The 19,817-nt window shown below is 45.8% G+C and overlaps 1 protein-coding gene across 1 annotated transcript in view; it reads left to right on the top strand.

Annotated features, from left to right (window-relative positions):
* The first annotated feature begins 347 nt into the window (after positions 1-347).
* The window catches only part of SMPDL3A (sphingomyelin phosphodiesterase acid like 3A), a 49,562-nt gene continuing 30,092 nt past the window's right edge, over positions 348-19,817 (top strand). The window contains exons 1-3 of the mRNA XM_083176785.1: positions 348-522; positions 14,347-14,560; positions 17,367-17,511. Coding sequence (XP_083032911.1) covers positions 426-522; positions 14,347-14,560; positions 17,367-17,511 — 456 coding nt within the window. The 5' untranslated portion in view covers positions 348-425. The remainder of the gene's footprint in view (positions 523-14,346; positions 14,561-17,366; positions 17,512-19,817) is intronic.

The following is a 19,817-nucleotide window of genomic DNA, read 5'->3' as shown; positions in this document are numbered from 1 at the left end:
TTACATAGTCCTTGTTTTAACATTTGCATTGTGGTGTAAAAAGCGACCTAATTTCCATGAAAGTTACATCTATAGTAACTAAACAAATGTTTAATTTATAGTAAACAGATTAATAGACCTTTGCTTACAGTAAATACTTTCCATAAATAAATAAATCATTACTGGCTACATAAAGCTCCACAGACATATCCGAGGGCTATCATTAGAAAGTACAGCAGTAGTAGTAGTAGTACATAGTAGTACACTATCTATACACAGTGCCGTGCCTGCAAAGGTTAATCCCTGTAACCAGAGAAGTTACTCACTCCCAACATTGTGTAAACAAGGAAGTTTTTTTTTTTTGTGTGTGTGTGTGTGCAAGTCATAAAGAAACCTCATAGAGAAACCTCAGAGTCAGATAGTAAGTTAGCAGAGGAGAGAGAGAGATGGGGTCTCTCCGTGTCTGCTTGTGTCTCCTGCTCTGTGTTGTGACCTCAGCTCTTCCAGTGGTTCCTGATAGTGAGCAGCAGCAAGGGGCTTCAGGTAAGTACACCAGGCAATCTGTAACCGGCTCTGGTAGTAGTAGTGTTGTTTACATTACAACACACACAGAGGCTGAGCTAATATACTTTTGCTGTGTACAATACTTTGTAAAGTAATAGTACATAATATTATCTGTGTAAGACATGCTTCAATGCCTACAGGCAGAGTGACATTTACTGTATGTAGGGTATAGTTTTTTGCCAGGCAGGAAACATTATGGATAGTGTTTCCTTCTTTCTTGTCTGTCTGTCTGTCTGTCTGTCTGCCTGTCTCTCTCAGGGTCATAGTTATTTATAGGTTCGCCACCCAATAATTATAATATCAACATGGCAGTATGAAATGAATAGTATGTAAACAGATACACCTGCGCACAGATTAGATAATTGTTCGGGAGAGCTTCAGGATGTTGCAGGATTGCTCTTCCTGTATGGCCTGGTAATAGAGTGGATGGATCCAGCGCAATGTTCATACCTCCCAACATGATCTTCTCCGGGAGGGACAGTATTATTTGGTACTGGACTTGCTTGTTAATGTGTAATTACTGTCACCTGTGTTGAAACATCTTTCTCACCGCTTTACCTGTTCAAAACAGGTGATGGCAATCATACAATAACAAGGAAGTTCAGGACCAGAGCATTCTGTCCCTCCTGGAGAGGGTCATGTTGGGAGGTATGAATGTGTCTGTGGTGGAAGTGGAACTATGGACTCAATAGTTGTGTTCATTTGAATACATTTTTATTTATCTAACGTCTGACAGTATGGGGGTAATTCAGACCTGATCGTATGGCAGCAAATATGCACAACGGTTGATTTATGGATAGATTGCGCATGCGCGGGACCGTCCTGCAATAAAAGCCTACTACTATTTTTAATCGTTGTTTCATGGGGAAAAAAAACAAAACTTAGATGTGCGGAAAAAAACGTGCCTGTTTTTGTGGCAGCCGCTACTCTGAGCCTGCAATGACTGGTGCCCAGTGGAAAAATCATTGGATGGGGAGCGGCTTATGAATGTTTTTGAAGATTTGAAAAATCTGCAACCTTGCACATCAATTTAAACATCGGTCACATTAATTCGCAAGGCGAGATTTCACTCTAGCGGGGCGGCATCTACCTGAACGCTTGCCACTGCAAATTTGTGGCCATGCAATCAGTTCTGAAATGGCCCCTATATCCTAATGCGGGGTACACACCAGGATGACCCGCTCACGATGTGCACCGTAAGCAGGTCCGATCCGATGGCGACCTGCACCCAGGGCCGGTGCAAGGCACCAGAGCGCCCCAGGCGAGTCTGGGTGGGGGCGCCACGGTGCCGGGGGAGGGGGTACCTGTCCTGCGGCACTGTGTATTTAAAGCTGGCGGCGGAGGCAGCGAGGGGTCCCTGCAGTTAATAAGAAATAACAAGCGCTATCTACCGGGCTATGCGGAAGCGCTTCTGTTGTGAAAACACTGGCCGCACGGCGCACGCTGATTGGCTGAATCTCAGCCAATCAGCGTGCGGACAGTGTTTTCACAACAGAAGCGCTTCCGCATAGCCCGGCGGATAGCGCTCGTTATTTCTTATCGACTGTAGATTGTGTGGTGATTGGGCCCTTTTCTGTCCTGGTGTGGACCGATACCGGTCCCGCGGGTCGGTCGTTATTCAGATCCTACCTGCAGCAGGTAGGATCTGGAAACAACCATACTCCCGGGTGCAGGCAGGGCCGGCACCACCACTAGGCAAATCTAGGCATTTGCCTAGGGCGCCGGCCACTGGAGGGCGGCATTTTGCCCCCCGTGCCGCGGGGGTACCTGTCCTGCGGCGCTGTGTATTTAAAGCTGGCGGCGGAGGCAGCGAGGGGTCCCTGCAGTCGATAAGAAATAACGAGCGCTATCCGCCGGGCTATGCGGAAGCGCTTCTGTTGTGAAAACACTGTCCGCACGCTGATTGGCTGAGATTCAGCCAATCAGCGTGCGCCGTGCGGCCAGTGTTTTCACAACAGAAGCGCTTCCGCATAGCCCGGTAGATAGCGCTTGTTATTTCTTATTGACTGCAGGGACCCCTCGCTGCCTCCGCCGCCAGCTTTAAATACACAGCGCCGCAGGACAGGTACCCCCGCGGCACGGGGGGCAAAATGCCGCCCTCCAGTGGCCGGCGCCCTAGGCAAATGCCTAGATTTGCCTAGTGGTGGTGCCGGCCCTGCCTGCACCCGGGAGTATGGTTGTTTCCAGATCCTACCTGCTGCAGGTAGGATCTGAATAACGACCGACCCGCGGGACCGGTATCGGTCCACACCAGGACAGAAAAGGGCCCAATCACCACACAATCTACATACAATCGGTCGGAATTGGATCTAGATTGATGGGATCGGACCCTTGTCGTCCTGGTTCGTACCCAGCATAAGTCTGTGGATAATTGCTACTTGTCAATATGGAAATGGTTGACATGAAAAAGGTCAACATGTTTTTTTTATGTTTATTTGGTGTGTCTATGTCGACTTAAGTCGACATGGACACCGTATAAGTGTACCAAAACCACCTTTAAAAAAAAAATAAAATAAATAAAAACATGAAAATCTCATGTCAGCCTTTTTCATGTCGACCTTTTCAATGGAGACCTAATGCTTGTGTCAGCCTAATGACCTATAGTGGTCCTAAGGCATGTCGAACTAGTGACTGTCGACCAATAGTGGTTGACCTAATGACTTCCAACCTAATGCCTGTAGACCACATCCCACCACCACCACTAGTGGTGCAGGGTATAGCTCTGGGTTGAAAGCTGGTTCTTTGGAATTACAGCCCTGGGCTGACAAGTTTTGGGGCTTGTTAATGTGTATGCCATCTATGACATGATCTCCCTGACTGGAACCTCTTGCCATTTTTCTACCTATTTTCCGTTACTAGATCAAACTCAAAGATCCAGGGCTGGTAATTGATTTTTGGGGATGCCATTGTTTTTAGATTGGATATGCTTTGCATTATGGAGCTTGGTAAATTCTGCAATCAAATAACCCCCATAGAAATCTATAGGAACTGCTATAATGGTTGAGAATAGTGGATTGCAGCAGATACTGTCTTCTTCCGTTCAGTGTCAGACTGAGGCATGAAGGGCCCACCGTGGGGAATGGGATCCAATGGCTTTTTCAGCCTGGTTCTGGTTACGGCTATGGGGGGGACCCCACACCGTTTATTTATTTATTTATTTATTTATTTTTCTATTTTTTACACACTGAAGCCTGCACGGATCTGACTGATAAAATAAATAAATAAAGTGTATTTTCCTGCCGTATTTGGCACGCCCGAGAAAGTCGGCTCCTGATTGGCCGCTAGGCGGCCAATAGAATCATTCGGAGGAGAGGCGCGGATGGCGAAACATCTCTGCGTCTCTCCTTAGTCCGTCTTGGGTTCCGGCCGGAATAGCCGGTGTTTGTTATTTTCTGAAGACCTGGGGCAATCATTGACACAGCAAAATCACACTGGTTTTGCTGTGTCAATGATTGCCACTTTAAAAAAACTGGAGATTTCTTACCAAATCTCTCACTTTCTGAATCTCTCATCCTATTACATTTCACCCCTGGATTACGTTGGACAGAAGAGGACAGATTTTCGCCAGAGGGGCTTAGTAAGTGGGATTTCCTTCCACAGGTACCCCTATGGATTTCTTTGGATCCTGGACCCCGGACTCTGCAGCCCTGGAGCCCTGGACCAGCCCCGGACCCAGGACAAAGGCCCCGGACCCTGGACTCTACAGCTCTGAAGCCCCGGACCCTGGACCAGCCCAGGATCAAGGCCCCGGACCCCAGACTCTACAGCCCTGGAGCCCTGGACCCAGGAGCACCGGACCCAGGACCTAGGGACTTACCGACGGGATCAAGATAGGTAAGTATCAGTATGTGTGGGCTTTGGATGTATTAAAGTTTTATTTTTCATGTGTCTGTGTGTGTTTATTTGACTATTTTTAATACTGTGGAACTACAAGTGCCAGCGGGCCCTTTAATGCCCCGCATGCTGGGACTTGTGGTTCTCCAAGTCCCAGCTTGCAGGGGAGGCTTGCTGGGACTCATAGTTCCACAGTATTAAACAATAGTTAATTATTTATTTTACACTTAATCAGCCCAGTGAGCACTGCTCCAGGGGACAGCACCAGGCTCAGCCTGGTCAGGTAAGTCCTGGAGGTGGGGACCCCTTTATTGGGGGGTCCCCACTCCCCCAGGGCCCTTGGCCAGGCTGACTGGTCAGTAGGGTTAATGTTTTGGCCGCGGGAACTTATATAATAAGTGTCCCCCAGCTGTGACCTTACCCTGCTGGCTGGTTTGGCCTGGTTCTTAAAATACGGGGGACCCCTAGTCATTTTGTCCACCGTATTTTGGGAACCAGCCCTGGTCCTGGAGCCTGGGGCTGGTTTTAAAAAATCGCGGAACCCCTATTCGCCGGGTTTCCTGATTTTTTATTACCAGCCCCAGCTCTTTCAGCCTGGTGCTAATTACGGTTGTGGGGGGGACCTCACACCGTTTTTTTTTAAATGTATTTATTTTTCTATTTTTTACACACTGAAGCCTGCACGGATCTGAGTGATCCGTGCAGACTGCTTATACGAATTCGTATTAGCGGCCGTATATACGGCCGCTAATACGAATGTTTACGCCATCGGAGGGTTACAAAGCATTTGTCGTATTTGACTGCTTTGTAAATTCCCCTCTGGAACACGACTTTGCATACGGCTGAAACAGTAGTATGCAGTTGTATTCATTCATATTAAGAATACGAATACGATTTTTAGTATTCGTATTCTTAGTAAATTTCCCCCTTTGGGTATGGTGCCTTGCTACGCTTTGCACACTATTTTATTCTCCCACCATGCCCTAGTGGATGGTAGGGCATCAAATACTGCCTGTGGGCACGTCGGCTCAAAAAAAAGTGAAAAAAACCCCACCTTTTGACTGTTGACCTTCCCCATGTCGACCTAATGACCTATCGACCTAACCAATGTTGACATTCAGTCATGTCAACCTTCATGCATGCATACCTCCCACTTATCTCGGGAACATTTCTGCGTCCCTCCCACGGCTGGCAGTGTCCCGCGGGGGGGGGGGGGGGGGGGGTTGTCCCCTGTCAATAGACGCTGTGCGCATGCAGTCCCATGGTCTAGGGATATAGTGAGCAGCTCCCAGAGTCGCTTGCCATGCTCCCACAGTGGCGAAAATGGGGGCGTGGCCTCACGGCAATAGGTCACGCCCTCTTGTCGGGAGGCCATGCCCCCCAAATTTTGGGCTCGCGCAGCGCCCCTCCTCCTGGCCCGGCAATGTTAGGAGGTATGTGCATGTCAACCTCAGTCATGTCGACCTTCATGTTGATCTTGTGGTGTCAACCTAATGCTTGTCGACCTAGTTACTGGAGACCTAGTGACCGTATCCCCACCATGGAATGCAGTGATAGGAGCCCATGTTAAGGGGTGGGGCCAGTTTCCATTTGGGGTGTGGCGAGCTGTCACATTGGTTTGCCTAACCATTAGAGCAGTGGTTCCCAAACTTTTTAAAATCAGGGCGCCCTCGAGCATCAGAATTTTTCCGGGTCACGTGATTCGAGCATATATATGTTTTTTTTAAAGCCTAAATTTCTGTTCATTAAAAGCAAACAAGATTTATCTACTTGAATATTGCCTCCTATCCGAATGTAGATGGTAGAGTTATCATTGTTTACACGGTTATCTAAAATTTAGAGTTTATTGTACTTAGCTTGTTCACATGTGAATCATTCAGTCAATTAGCAGCTCAGATATAAAACCTAAGACTGGCTGCACCACTATCACACTTGCTCCTGAGGAAGCCGGAGGTGCATATTCCGGGGAAACGTGTTGAGCACATCTAAAATCTGACATCTAAAAACATCATCCCTCTGACTTCCCTTATTGAACATCTGAATACAATCTTGTGGGTTACAGCATTATCCCTAATTCAATCCAAGAGAAAAGGAAGATCGTCGAATGGGAGTCCTGAGCCTTTGAAATTATAAGGCAATTTAGAATTATCATTGTCACAGACATCTGGACACAATTCTACCAGAAAAATTGGATGATAATATTTTCATTACATCTGTCAGCTCCAAACATTCCCCTATTAAGGGATTATTCTCATGAGATCATACTCCAAAGTGATATATCTTTAAATGATTCCATTTAAAAACCAGTGCTGGTGGCTTCAAATCATAATATATATATGAACAAACAGAAGCAAATTCTGTCACTCACCACACAACTGACCCTAATAGTGTGTACACATGGTACAATTTGCATTCCGATGTTGACGATATAGTCAACATCGGATCGGCATCGGATGCAGATCGCAAGGGTTTTAACCCTTGTGTTCCAGATCCGATCCCGATGCACGTTCACGTATCGCAAGCCAGAAAGTCTTGGTTGCCTTGACTATATAGTGCAGATCTGCACTATATTGTCAAGATTGTATGCAAATCGGATGTGCCTTGCGATTCGATCCCGATCCGATCTGATCATATCGGGGATCGCATCTCAAGGCACATCTCACCGTGTGTACACACATTAGGATGATGTATATACACAATTTACTTCATTTAATATATTTTTCTAAATGACTCCATAAAAATTTTTGGCCTAGGGTTGCCACGACAAAATTTCTAATACTATAGGCAGCTGTGATTCAAAAAAAGTTTGGGAACCACTGGCCTAGTCTGAAACCTAATCCCTATAGCAGGCAGCTAGTCCAAACCTGCTCCTGTTCCCTTTCTAGATACTTATATTTGCAAGTTATTGCCCAAAAATACTTGTTTTTCATATGCTACTAGTATTTGTTGATAAATTTGACTCATCCCAATCTTTCATTCTGTATGTCTGTCCCCATTTTATATTAGTTGATGTAATTAGGACCTAGTATTAACACACAGAGCTAAAATATGTAGCTGAGTCAATAAGCTGATTATATTAAAAGAAAAATTGGTACTTGTTTCCTAGCACGGCCACAACGATCATGATCGTGGGCATCGTGAGGAAAAATCGGGGGCATCGCGGGCATCGCAAGCACTAAAAAAATCGGGTGCGATGGTCGCGACGCGATGCCCGCGATTTCCCCATAGGGAACAATGTTAAATGCCTCAATTTAGCCGCGATGCCCCCGATTTTCCATAGGAAACAATGTGAAATGGGTCAATTTACCCAAATCATCATAGGGAACAATGTTAAATGGGCCATAAACCCCCCAAAACACCCCTGAACAGTGAAATGTCCCCCCAAAAGTATTTTACGCCACCCCACGATCAACGCGAACCCGAAGCGTGGCGAGCGCAGCGAGCCCGCGAGGGGCGGCGGTACGCCTCCTCCAACCTTTTCATACCCCCACTATTCACTAGGGCGTGGAGTTGAGAATAGAATAGTGTGGCGAGCGCAGCGAGCCACCGAGCCCGAAGCGTGGCGAGCACAGCGAGCCCCGCGAGGGGACGCGGATACCTGTGAAGGCCGCGAAGGGACGCGTTTACCTGTGAAGGTATCCGCGTCCCCTCGCGGGGCTCGCTGCGCTCGCCACGCTTCGGGCTCGGTGGCTCGCTACGCTCGCCACACTATTCTATTCTCAACTCCACGCCCTAGTGGATAGTGGGGGTATGAAAAGGTCGGAGGACGCGTACCGCCGCCCCACGCGGGCTCGCTGCGCTCGCCACGCTTCAGGTTCGCGTTGATCGTGGGGTGGCGTAAAGTACTTTTGGGGGGACATTTCACTGTTCTGAGGTGTTTTTGGGGCTTTCTGGCCCATTTACCATTGTTCCCTATGATGATTTGGTGAAATTCAGGTATTGTTCCCTATGAGAAATCGGGGGCATCGCGGGTACATTGAGCCATTTAACATTGTTTCCTATGGGGAAATTGTGGGCATCGCGTCTGGACCATTTAAGGGTTTTTTAGCCGCATACGACGCGACCGATGCGATTTTGACTATTTTCAATGCATTTCAATGGGAAAATCGGGGGCATCGCGTCGGTCGCGTCGTATACCACTAAAAATGACACACGATGCCCGCGATTGTGGCCGTGCTAGGAAACAAGTACCAAAAAATTTCACACATTCAGTACAATCCCCTCCCTGACACTGCAATAAAACACACAGACAAGGAAAACCATTGATTTTACCAATTTATAATTCCTAAAACCACTGCTAGCCTTATATGTATTTATGTTACGGCCTAATGAAAAATCATATGTGTCATTGTGGAACGCACTAAAGGCCTTTCTTTTCAAAGCTCCTAACCGTGCTCTACAACATCCCTCCCAACAGTCCCCATTCCCGCAGGAACATCCCGGTTTTCGTGGACGTTCCCGCATCCCGGCCGTGGCCGGCTGTGTCCAGTGGCATGTGGGGGGGAGGGGGGGCTGTTGGGAGTATACACAGTGAATAAACACTGTGCGCATGCGTCTATTCCCTCAGCCAGAGGGTTTGGGGGCATGGCACCACAGCGGCATTATGGGGGTGTGGCCTCACGAGAAGACGCGCATACAGGCCACACTCCCTTTCTGGCTAGCCACGCCTCCTAATTTTGTGCGCCTGTGTCCCTCTTTAAAGAGCATGAAAGTTGGGAGGTATGTAACAATGATGTCACACATATCATTTTTCACTATGCCTTAGGGCAGTGGTTCCCAAACTGTGCGCCGTGGCTCCCTGGGGTGCCGCGGGACACTTACAGGGGTGCCCCAGGTTGGTGGTCCAGGACCAATTAAAATTATTAATGGTGAATTATTTGTAAGCAAAACCAGTGCTGGTGGCTGCCAATCATAAAATGTGTACAAACAGAAGCAAATCCTGCCTTTTACCACATAACTGACCCTAAGAATCACATATAAACCCAATCTAATTAAAACATTTTTGGCCTAGGGGTGCCGTGAAAAAATTCTTATACTCTAGGGTGCCGTGATTCAAAAAAGATTGGGAACCCCTGCCTTAGGGTTATAAATTTACATTCACATCTTGCATAAACACAGTTTTCATTTACCCACAAGGACATGTCTAAACAGAGAAAAACTCTCACGTTTCAAAGTAATAAAGTAATAATTATGTGTATATTATAGAAGTAAATGAAATGAATGCTGTTACAGTATATTATATCTGAAGATACAGTACACGTGCTTTTTATAAAATTTTGAGCCATCTACAAAATATAATGTCACACTTGGAAATAACAGCAACCCGATAGTCTTGTCATCTGCAGCAATTTGTTTCTTTGGATAATGATAGCCTACATATTGCAACAATATTTTCTTGGTAGCTGATTGATAGACTGTGATAGGTAACCCTGGGATCACTTGTTGTTACTTAGGGCAGTATTCAATGAGAAAAATTTAAAAAAATATATATTTTTTAAATTAAATATATATTCATGTGCTATAAGCACATGAATAAAAATAACATTCCCCTTCACAGAAAGAAAATCCTGATTTTTTGACACCAAAATTAAAAAAAAAAACCTTTTAGTTTAAAAGTTCACATTCCAGTTCTCCATGAAAAGATGGAGAATTGCTACACGGAGAGACACGGCGAAAATCACTTAAAAAGACGGCGAAATTATCACATTGAATAGGGTGGTTCACTTTTGGAGAGCAAAATGCTCCTTCCAACGCGAAAATAGCACAAACTCGCCATAAAACACGGCAAATTTTTCTCATTGAATACTGCCCTTAGGGCCTGATTCAGACCTGTTAGCAATATTGCATTTTTTTGCAAATGGTCAAAACCATGTTGCACTGCAGGTGGGGCAGATGTAACGTGCAGAGAGAGTAATAGGGCTTACACACACAGCGACACTGCTGAGCGTTCTGAGCAATGCTAGATCTCTCAGAACACTCAGTGATGTGCCAGCGATGTGCCAGCAATGTGTGCTGAGCGATCTGTCAAACCTTACCTAGATTTATCCAGCATGTTGGACATTGATCACTGGGACAGTGGTGAGTGGCAGGATCGCGCATTGATATGCCCCTACACACGGGGAGATACAGGGGCATTTTCTAGTAAAATCGCTCTGTCCAGGGACCTGGTGCATTTTCTCCCTCATGGAGAGGGTCAGGTAGGCAAGTATGTAGTAAGTCAGGTTTAAATCAGGCATGGGGAGGGGATACCAACATGTATCAGACAACTGGGATGAACTTATGCCACTTGGTCACATCACATGCAGCGCACTGTCCCAATGTTTTCTGCCCCCGATGTCCACAGACCCAGTGGTCTGCTGACCCTACTGAGTGCTCTGGATGTCTGCCACAGAGAATGTTTACATTCCTCTCCAACAGCCAATCCTACAGTAAGTGCGTGTGCATGTAGCTGGGCAACCGTATGCCCAGTACAAACAATGCATTCCCCACTGCAATAAGCAAACAGAAGAGTTTTTAAAGCGGATTGTCAGGACAGCTTCATATTGGAGGCTGTGTCCAGACAAGACTAAAATAATAAATCACCACATCATTTAGGGCCAGATGTATCAAGCTTCAAAAATTATAAAATGGAGAGTGATAAACAACCAGTCAATCAGCTCCTACCTGCAGGGCAGCCAAGAGGGATGCCGGGCCCCGGTAAATTTTTGGGGGAGTGGCCTAATTGCGGGAGGCCATGGCCCCAAAATGTTTAGAGCTTGGTGGCTCTCACGCTGTTAGTGAGATGCTCATGCTGAGCCTGCTGTCAGCACACCAAATGCTGTAGAGGTGTGTGGGCTGCTGCTGCCAGGGAGGGACGGAGGGGGAAAGGGGGGGGGGGGGTCGGATCAGGGCACCCACAGGCCCCTTCAGAAAACCTGGGCCCGGATAATTAGTACCCTCTCCCCCCCTCTCAGCGGCCCTGTCTAACTTCCATGTCAAAGGTTGGGTTTGAAAAAAAGGACAGGTAGGAGCTGATACATTTATTTATTTATTTATTAACAGTTTCTTATATAGCGCATACATATTACGCAGTGCTTTACAGAGAATATTTGAACATTCACATCAGTCCCTGCCCCAGTGGAGCTTACAATCTATATTCCCTACCACATGTACACACACACACATACACAGACATTCTAGGTTTAATTTTTTTTTGTTGGAAGCCAATTAACCTATCTGTAGATTTTTGGATTGTGAGAGTAAACCGGAGTACACGGAGTAAACCAACGCAAGCATGGGGAGAATATACAAACTCCAGACAGTTAGAGCCATGGTCAAACCGATGACCTCAGTGCTGTGAGGCAGTAATGCTAACCATTACACCATCCGTGCTGCCCCACATCGATTGATACAAGATTTATACTTTGTTACTAGGCGCTGGCTGTGTGTGTGTGGGGGGGGGGGGAGGGGGGGCAGCTGCTTTACCGACACCTGTGGCTGCTGCCCCCAGGTCACCCCCTGAACCCGCTTTGCCTACTGCCGGCGTTGCAGCTCTAATGCCCGGCAGCAGGGTCCCTTTGCTTTGCTTTGGTGAATGCGTGGTATATTACTGGTTAATTACCGTGTACCTTTCACAACGGGTTCAATGTGAAAGGTACAAAAAGGGTAATTAACCAGTAATATACCGTTTACAACATGCAGTGTGAATGGGGTGAAACTTGCTCTGACCCGGTTAAAGAAATGTAAAAAAAAAAAAAAAGGGTCAGAACAGGTTTGGCAGTGTGAAAGCAGCGTCAGAGGACTACATTTATAAAGCAAATACAGTGTTACACTTAGGGTGGTATTCAATCTGGGGTCACAGCATTTGAGCTTGCTCGACAGCCGTGACCCTGTCCCGTTCTCGGGCTGCTCGACCGAGAACATGCAGGCGGGATTCAATTCCACCTGCAGTGGGACGAGAAGGGGGCCTGGTCACGTGTCACGGCTGCTTGTGAAGTCGGGTTTGTTTTGCCGAGCTCCCCTGTTCAATGCTGTTGGGGAAGACAGCATTGAATAGGGCCCGGCGGCCATCTCCCCCGTCAGGAGATGGTCTCCGGTGATTGAATACCCCCTTAGTATAAATGTTGTCTACATTTGTTTTATATATGTATGTAAAATTCAAACAGCTTATCTTTAAATTAGAAAGACTGAAAGCCAAATTTAATCTAATCAACAATTCTTTACCTTAAATAAAAATATTAAGGGGGCGATTCTCTAAGACAGAAATGCGGTGGCAGCGCTGCGGAGGGAATCGCCAGCAAAAGCTGGCGATTCCCTGCAGAAGCCTATGGGCTTCTTACCGCAGCGCTGTTTGAGGCATCTGTAACGGATCCCTCCCAGCATGCCCTGCGCCTGGCGCATCACTCTGCACATGCGCAGATGGACTCCAGGGTCACAGACCCGGAAGTCAAGTGCCTGCACCGCATTGCAGGGGACAGCTCTTATCGCAAGAGCTGTCCCTTGCGTTAATGTTAAAACATATGCCGTTATTAATAATGCGGTGGCCGGCGAAGGGGGGGGGGGGGGGGGGGCGAACAGGGCTGCGGATGTTACAACATCCCGCCCTAAGTGTTTTGGTCTAATTGTCAAACTTATATTAACAATGATCTTAGTATTCCATTTAAGGGCCTTGTGTGGCAGCAGTATCTAAAAAGACCATTCTCTCCAAATGTATTCACAGAAATAGTTCACCCATTACTTTAATGACTCCTTTAACATAACTATATAAAATGGATTGGATAGAATGCTCTCTGTCTATGTAGTCTAGAGCCAGTACATTTTTTCAGAATATGGCTTCCTTAATTGGATACTCTGCTGAATCCTACTAAGGCACATATGCATACTTTAGTTAAATTTACCACATGGTATAATACAGTATGACTACTTTAACCCTTTGAGTGCCAACATCTCTGTGAGAGATGTTCAAAATATCCACTTTTGTTATATAAATTCAAATAAAAAAATGTGTAGAAAAAGATTACATTTCCTATAGGCGGTAAACATTACAGGTTATTATGGTGATTCAAAATGTTTGCTGGGCAATTTTACACCTACTGTATTTTGACAAATTCACTTGGCACTCAAAGGGTTAAAAAAAAGTCTCTCCTCCTTTTTACGATTTCCCGGCTTCATTAGTTACATGGGTGTCTTATTATTGTTCATTTGGAATTATTAATATTAATATTATTTCTATTGGAACCATTCCTTTAATATAATCTTTCTCTATGGTTATTTAATGTATTATTTTATTTGACATACTGTATGCCACATTTTACTGTATTTGCAAATGTTCTGCATTTAATCATTAATAAAAAAACAAACAAATATAAAACAAAGTTAACTGAAATGTACTGCACAAGCTCAAAAGCTATATGTTTCATTGGGCTGGGTTCATGTTTACTCAGGCCCATGTAAATTCACTGCAAGTGTATCGTGAATGTGCAAACCTGGTGTGCGAACTCCTTCATGACTATCACAGTTACTGAGGCGTTCACACACAATGGTGCAGGAAGTGGGCGGGCAAGGGGCTGCCACATGGGGACGCCCAGTGTGCGTCCAGAAAAATGCTGGGTGTCCCCATGCAAATACAGGCATGGTGAAGCCTGCACGGGTCAGGCTGATGTCACATGATGTCAGTGCCTGCCCCATTCTCGGTCATTTATGAGGCAAATATAAGTCAGTAATTAGTAATTAGATGGTTGGCAACCATCGAATGATTTTTCGCCTGTGTGCCTACATGTGAATGGATGTAAAAGCGTACACATCCATTTGCATGTCTGCATGGACATTTGCGCTGTGGCGGACAGCGGTCATTCGCTCGCCTGGCAGATGGCATTTACCCGCTCGCCAAGCAGTGAAAGAACACACTTTTTCATTATGTTATGTTATTAAAAGCATTGTTGGATGCTCAAGTTTTACCCCAACTTAATGTTTTCTTTGTTTTCTGTTCAGGGCAGTTTTGGCATATTTCAGACCTACATTTGGATTTCTCTTATCACCTAACTGATGATCACACCAAAGTGTGTTTGTCATCTAAGGGTGTCAATGCCTCAAGCCCAGGAATATATGGAGACTTCATGTGTGACTCCCCGTATGGACTTATATTATCAGCAATTCAGTATCTAAAGGACTCAAAACAAAAAGTTGACTTCATGATATGGACTGGGTAAGTCTCTATCCTGCTTTCTGCCTAGATGCATACAACTTTAAGGGTTGTATCTTTCTTTAGACTGCATGCTCCCTGTTCTGCTCCTGCAGACATACTGGGGTTTATTTACTAAGATGAGATTTCTATTGAAGATGCGATGTTGCTATGGGCAACCTATCAGAGTCTATCTATTATCTCCTTGAAGGTGTAATAAAATAGTATAGCAACATCCCATCTTCAATTAAACTCCATCTTAGTAAATAAACCCCACTGTAGGAGCCTGATTAATAAAACACGTTTGGGAGATATTTATCATTATCCCCTATTCAGAATATCTGTGCTGATAAGCAACTGACGGTGAAGCCTAAAGCTGGCCATACATCAGAAAGATCGATCTTAAGATCGATTGCGCTCATGATTGTGTACAATTTCCCTTGAAATCCCCAGCAGTCGTTGGTGGTTTTTGGACACACAATGTTCTCACAATCCATCATACAATCAGTCATACAATCCATCTGCTGCATGATTGTATGATTGTGTACACAAGATGTGCACACAATCTGCATACAATCCATCTTACAATCAATTGAGATTGTATGATTGGGTACAATATCTTTCTGATGTATTGCCACCTTAAATCTTATGTTCACTGCTAATAATAGTACTGTAGTACATAAGCCAGCATGAATCAGCTAATTCTACACCCTATTGGGCTAAATGACCCCTGAAGTCACAAGCATGTGACATGGTACAACTGGGGAAGGTGGACAGTCTAAACCTGGGAGCTCAAATGTACCCACATAGGCTCACTTTCCTCACCACAGTTACTAAAGGCAATAGATGGTGATATGGATAGTGACAGAGCTGGGCCACTGACCTTTCTTCTTCCTCCTGCATCGCGCGTCATGGTTGGTCATTAGAGGCTAAGGGGGAGATGTCTGTGGTCTTCTAAAGAGGATAACTGGTTGATGCTGCACATATCAACCAAACAACTTTTAGCTATCATATGCCCTACCCTCCTGCATACCCAGGAGGCTCCCTAAAATAGTAGCAATCTCCCTCATGTCACCTAGCCCACATTGTGTATCTTTAATTTTTTTGGGAAAAAAAGGAAGGAGCGACAGACACATTTACTTTCAATCATCAGCGTCATTTCCCAGCGTTGGTGATAAAACACAATGATCCTTATGGCTACATGCATTTCTTGTGGCCATTTATATGGAACCATGTGTAAAACACAATAGATGAACAATCCCTGACATGAATCAGTGACTTTTCTTTACCGAGTATAGTAGCTCTTATTAACTGCGTTGGGGCTCTTCTACATGTGGATATAAGTCAAAATTAAAGATTCCTCTCAGATGTAGCAGTACACACCCACGCTTCTAATTGCCATGTTCACAATCTCTTTTCACAATCTCTCCATATATGGAACTAGCCACGCCCAGTGGCGTAACTATAGTGGGTGCAGCTGCTATGGGGCCCGGCCGCTTGGGGGGGCCTGAGGGCCAGCAGCTATCCCCTGCACCCTTTAGATTTTGTTTTTAAATGAAAGTAGTGCTTCGGGGGCACGCGCTGTGGCAGCACTGCAGCGGCAAGGCGGCTGATCCAGCCCCTCCTACCCCTTTCTGGTGCTCCTGGAATCGGCGGCACTGCAGGATCTGGCCCCAGCGGAAATGAAGTAAAGCTGTGCGGTTGACAGCTTGTTGTCACTGATCCGTGCTGGAGGACCAGAGCCCATGTGCGCAAGGTCCGGCCGGCACCTACGTGCAGGAGAGCCGGCTTTTACAGAGCCAATGACCGGGAGACACAGACCTAGCGCCGATGTGCGGGAGACCCAGCGCTCACATGAGAGACCCAGCATGGATGTAGCCACCAATGCTGCAGGTACAAACTAGCGCTGCTTGCACTGAAGGGGGAGGGGGGCAGTGCAAGATAGGGGAAGGAATGGTATTAAAGGTTAAAAGATGATGCCTGTCTCACATGTCTCCCCCCTCTTTCTCCTCTTTTTCTGTGTCCACTCTTTTTGTTTCTCCTCACTCTCTCTCTCACTTTACCTCACCCACCCTCACTGGCTCGCCCACATCTCTTCTCACCTCCTGCCCCCTTCTCTATAACACTTCTCTCTCTCTCTCTCTCTCTCCCTGCTCTATTTACCCTTGCTCCTACACAGTGCACACACACACTCACTTCCCCCCTCTCTTCCCCCCCTTTCTCTCCCCCCCTCTCTCTCTCCCCCCCTCTCTCTCTCTCTCTCTCTCTCTCTCTCCCCGTCACTCCCCTTTTCTCTCCATGACACAACCTCTCTCTTGTTCTCTCTCTCATTACCTGTCTCTTCTAACACCCTCTATCTCCCATCTCTCCCTGGTGCCCTCTCTCATCTCTCTCACAGACACCCCCATTCTCCCCCTAACATCCCATCTCTTTCTCTCTCCCTCACACAGTCACACTCCCCTTTATCATTATCTCACCCTGTCCCTGACACTCTTTCTTCTGCCCACCTAAGGGGCATTGTAGTGACAATAGACGGGAGAGAGGGGGGGGGGGGGGCGGCCCATAGCAAAATCTAGCTACTGGGCCCACAAAGTTATAGTTACGCCCCTGGCCACGCCCCTTGGATGGAGCATGACATGCCCCCTCAAAGGGGCGTTGTGCAAAATTCTACTACCAACTATAATCTCCCTGAAACTAGTTTTCAAAAGTAGGCAAGGATGATTTAAATATAACCTTAAATAAGCACACATTGATAGCCTTGTCAAATGCAATGATACTGTAAAACCATACCCACTATATACAGTAAATGCAGTTTCTATGTCTTCCACAGAGATAGTCCACCACATGTTCCTGTAAATGAACTATCAACAAAAATGGTAATAGATGTAATAAGGAATATGACTTCTACCATACGCAACCTCCTACCCGACTTGCTTGTATTTCCAGCACTTGGCAACCATGACTACTGGCCCCAGGTATATTTTCTTTTTGCAACTTGTGAAAATAAGGACTGGGACAATTTTAATAGCAGAAGGATTGATAATACATTTTGTGGGACCACACTATCATAAATCATTTCTTCCACATTGTGCCAGTATTACCAGATAGCAAGAAAGAGGCCGCTCAGCTGGTCAGCTGAATGTACATTGTGCTTCTGGCTGAGCAGTCCTGCAGTGTTACATCCAATCAGTAATTAGCTTTGAATGCTAAGAAACATGTTAGACTAATTAAAGAGAATGTATGACTAGCTGTGACATGCTACTGTTCATTTCCACTTTGCTAATACATAATCTCCACATAGAATGCACTTATTTATAGAACGGCTGGCAGTGCTGTTGCTTGGCATGTCAACGTTGCTTGTAGTTGTACAATAATAAAGATGTCAATTCGCCATCTCTGTCCAGCTTTGCAATACAAAATTAGTTTGATTTGCATTACAGGGAACAAAGGTACATAAGCCTGATTCAGAGTATTGTGCAACCCTGACGGTTTGTGTACTGCTATGGCTGGTGGACTGAGCATGCTCAGGATCCGTTTTGCACGTGCAGAATATGTTCTGCATTGTGCTGTCACGCAGCAGCAGAGGAAGACAAAAGCGTGCAGCTGCTGTGTGCACTGTGTCCATCCCTATATTGTCTGTTAAACCCATAAAATAGATTCTTCAGTGACATTAATTATTTTTATTATGCCAATCCCCCTTTATTAGCAACTGATTATTCAGTGACAGTATAGGCGGAACATTTCTATGTACAGTAACTTTCTCTTTAACACACTCTTACTGTACGTGCTATTTTTCATAGCACACTAATAGAAGTTCTGTCTATTTAATTTAAAACATACTGTAGTTTTTTGGAACACAAATAGAAATGATATGTATACATTGTGGCATTGCATTTAATTCTCTGGGAGCAGTTAGAAACACAAAGCCCTGACTCACATAAGTTCTCCTCCATTCAGCTTTATTTTTTCCTGCCTCCTTTGGGTTCTATATACTTACTGGCGAAAAGGGGTAAAAATGCTATAGGCATAACACGTAATGGGTGAAATGTAATAGGGTGCGATAAGTCAGAATTCGCATGCGATTTAATAAGGTTGCGATTTTTTGTAAAGAAAATGTACCATTTTTAGAGAAATGAGATTTTTAGACATGTGCGATTATTAGTACTTATAATGTGCGATCTGGTTCCAAAAATACAGGGGACAAAAAGCATAGGGGTTCCCCATATTTCTGAAACCAGCCACAAACTCTTGAACTGGTCCTGGCTCCAAAAACATGGGGGACAAAAGAACTGGGGGTCCAGCGTATTTTGGAACCAGCACCAGGTTCTAATAGCCCACGGAGTCATGCCACAGCCTTGGGACACGTTTTACATAAGGTCCCCTAGCCGTAGCTTGCGCACCATGGCTGGTCAGCCCTGGGTACCTGGGGGAGTGGGACCCCCCCAATAAAGGGGTTCCACCCAGGCTTCACCTATCCAGGGCTGAAGCCTGGGGCAGTCCCCTGCGTCCCAGGGCGGTGGACACCGGGCAGATACAGTATGTGTAAAATTAGACTAAGAGACATATGGGCAGATGTATTAAGCCTTAACAAGAGATAAATGAAGGGTGATAAAGAGAGATAAACATCCAGCCAATCAGCTCCTTACTGACTTTTTCCAAACACAGGCTGTAACATGGCAGTTAGGAGGTGATTGGCTGGACGTTTATCTCTCCTTATCACCCTTGGATTTATCTCTTGTTAAAGCTTAATACATCTGCCCCATTGCTTTTTACAGTTGAACTTCAAGTCCCAGCATGCCTCTCCCGCATGCTGGGACTTAGCAAACCACAAGTCCCAGCATGCAGGGCATTAATGAGCACCCTTAGACTCTCAGTTCACCTGTAAAAAGAATGTTTAAATAAAAAAAAACACACACTCAGAATGGTAAAGCTTTAATACACACATTAGTTTTACACCAATATACATTACCATCCCTGGCTCCTGCGCTGATCCTCTGCTGCACCACCTCACCTGCACTGACTGCCGGGTGTGCCGGCTCCCCTCACACTGACTGCGGGGTGAGCCGGCTCCTCTTGCACTGACTTCGGGGAGAGGTGGCTTCCCTTGCACTACAGACAGCATGGAATGCCACTGTAGAAGCCCTCAGCCCTGATTGGCTGAAAGCGTCTCCATGGAGACATCTACAGCACTATGAATAATGGCATTCCCTGCTGTGATTAGTAGGAGGGGATAAGGTCATGAGGCTAATGGAGTACTGACTAAGGCGGCATATCTATCACA

This window comes from Crinia signifera, chromosome 3 (assembly GCF_055691185.1).
Source record: "Crinia signifera chromosome 3, ASM5569118v1, whole genome shotgun sequence".
In the NCBI taxonomy this organism is placed as follows: domain Eukaryota; kingdom Metazoa; phylum Chordata; class Amphibia; order Anura; family Myobatrachidae; genus Crinia; species Crinia signifera.
Note: the sequence above shows the minus strand (reverse complement) of the source record. Positions and strands in the feature narration are given on the sequence as shown.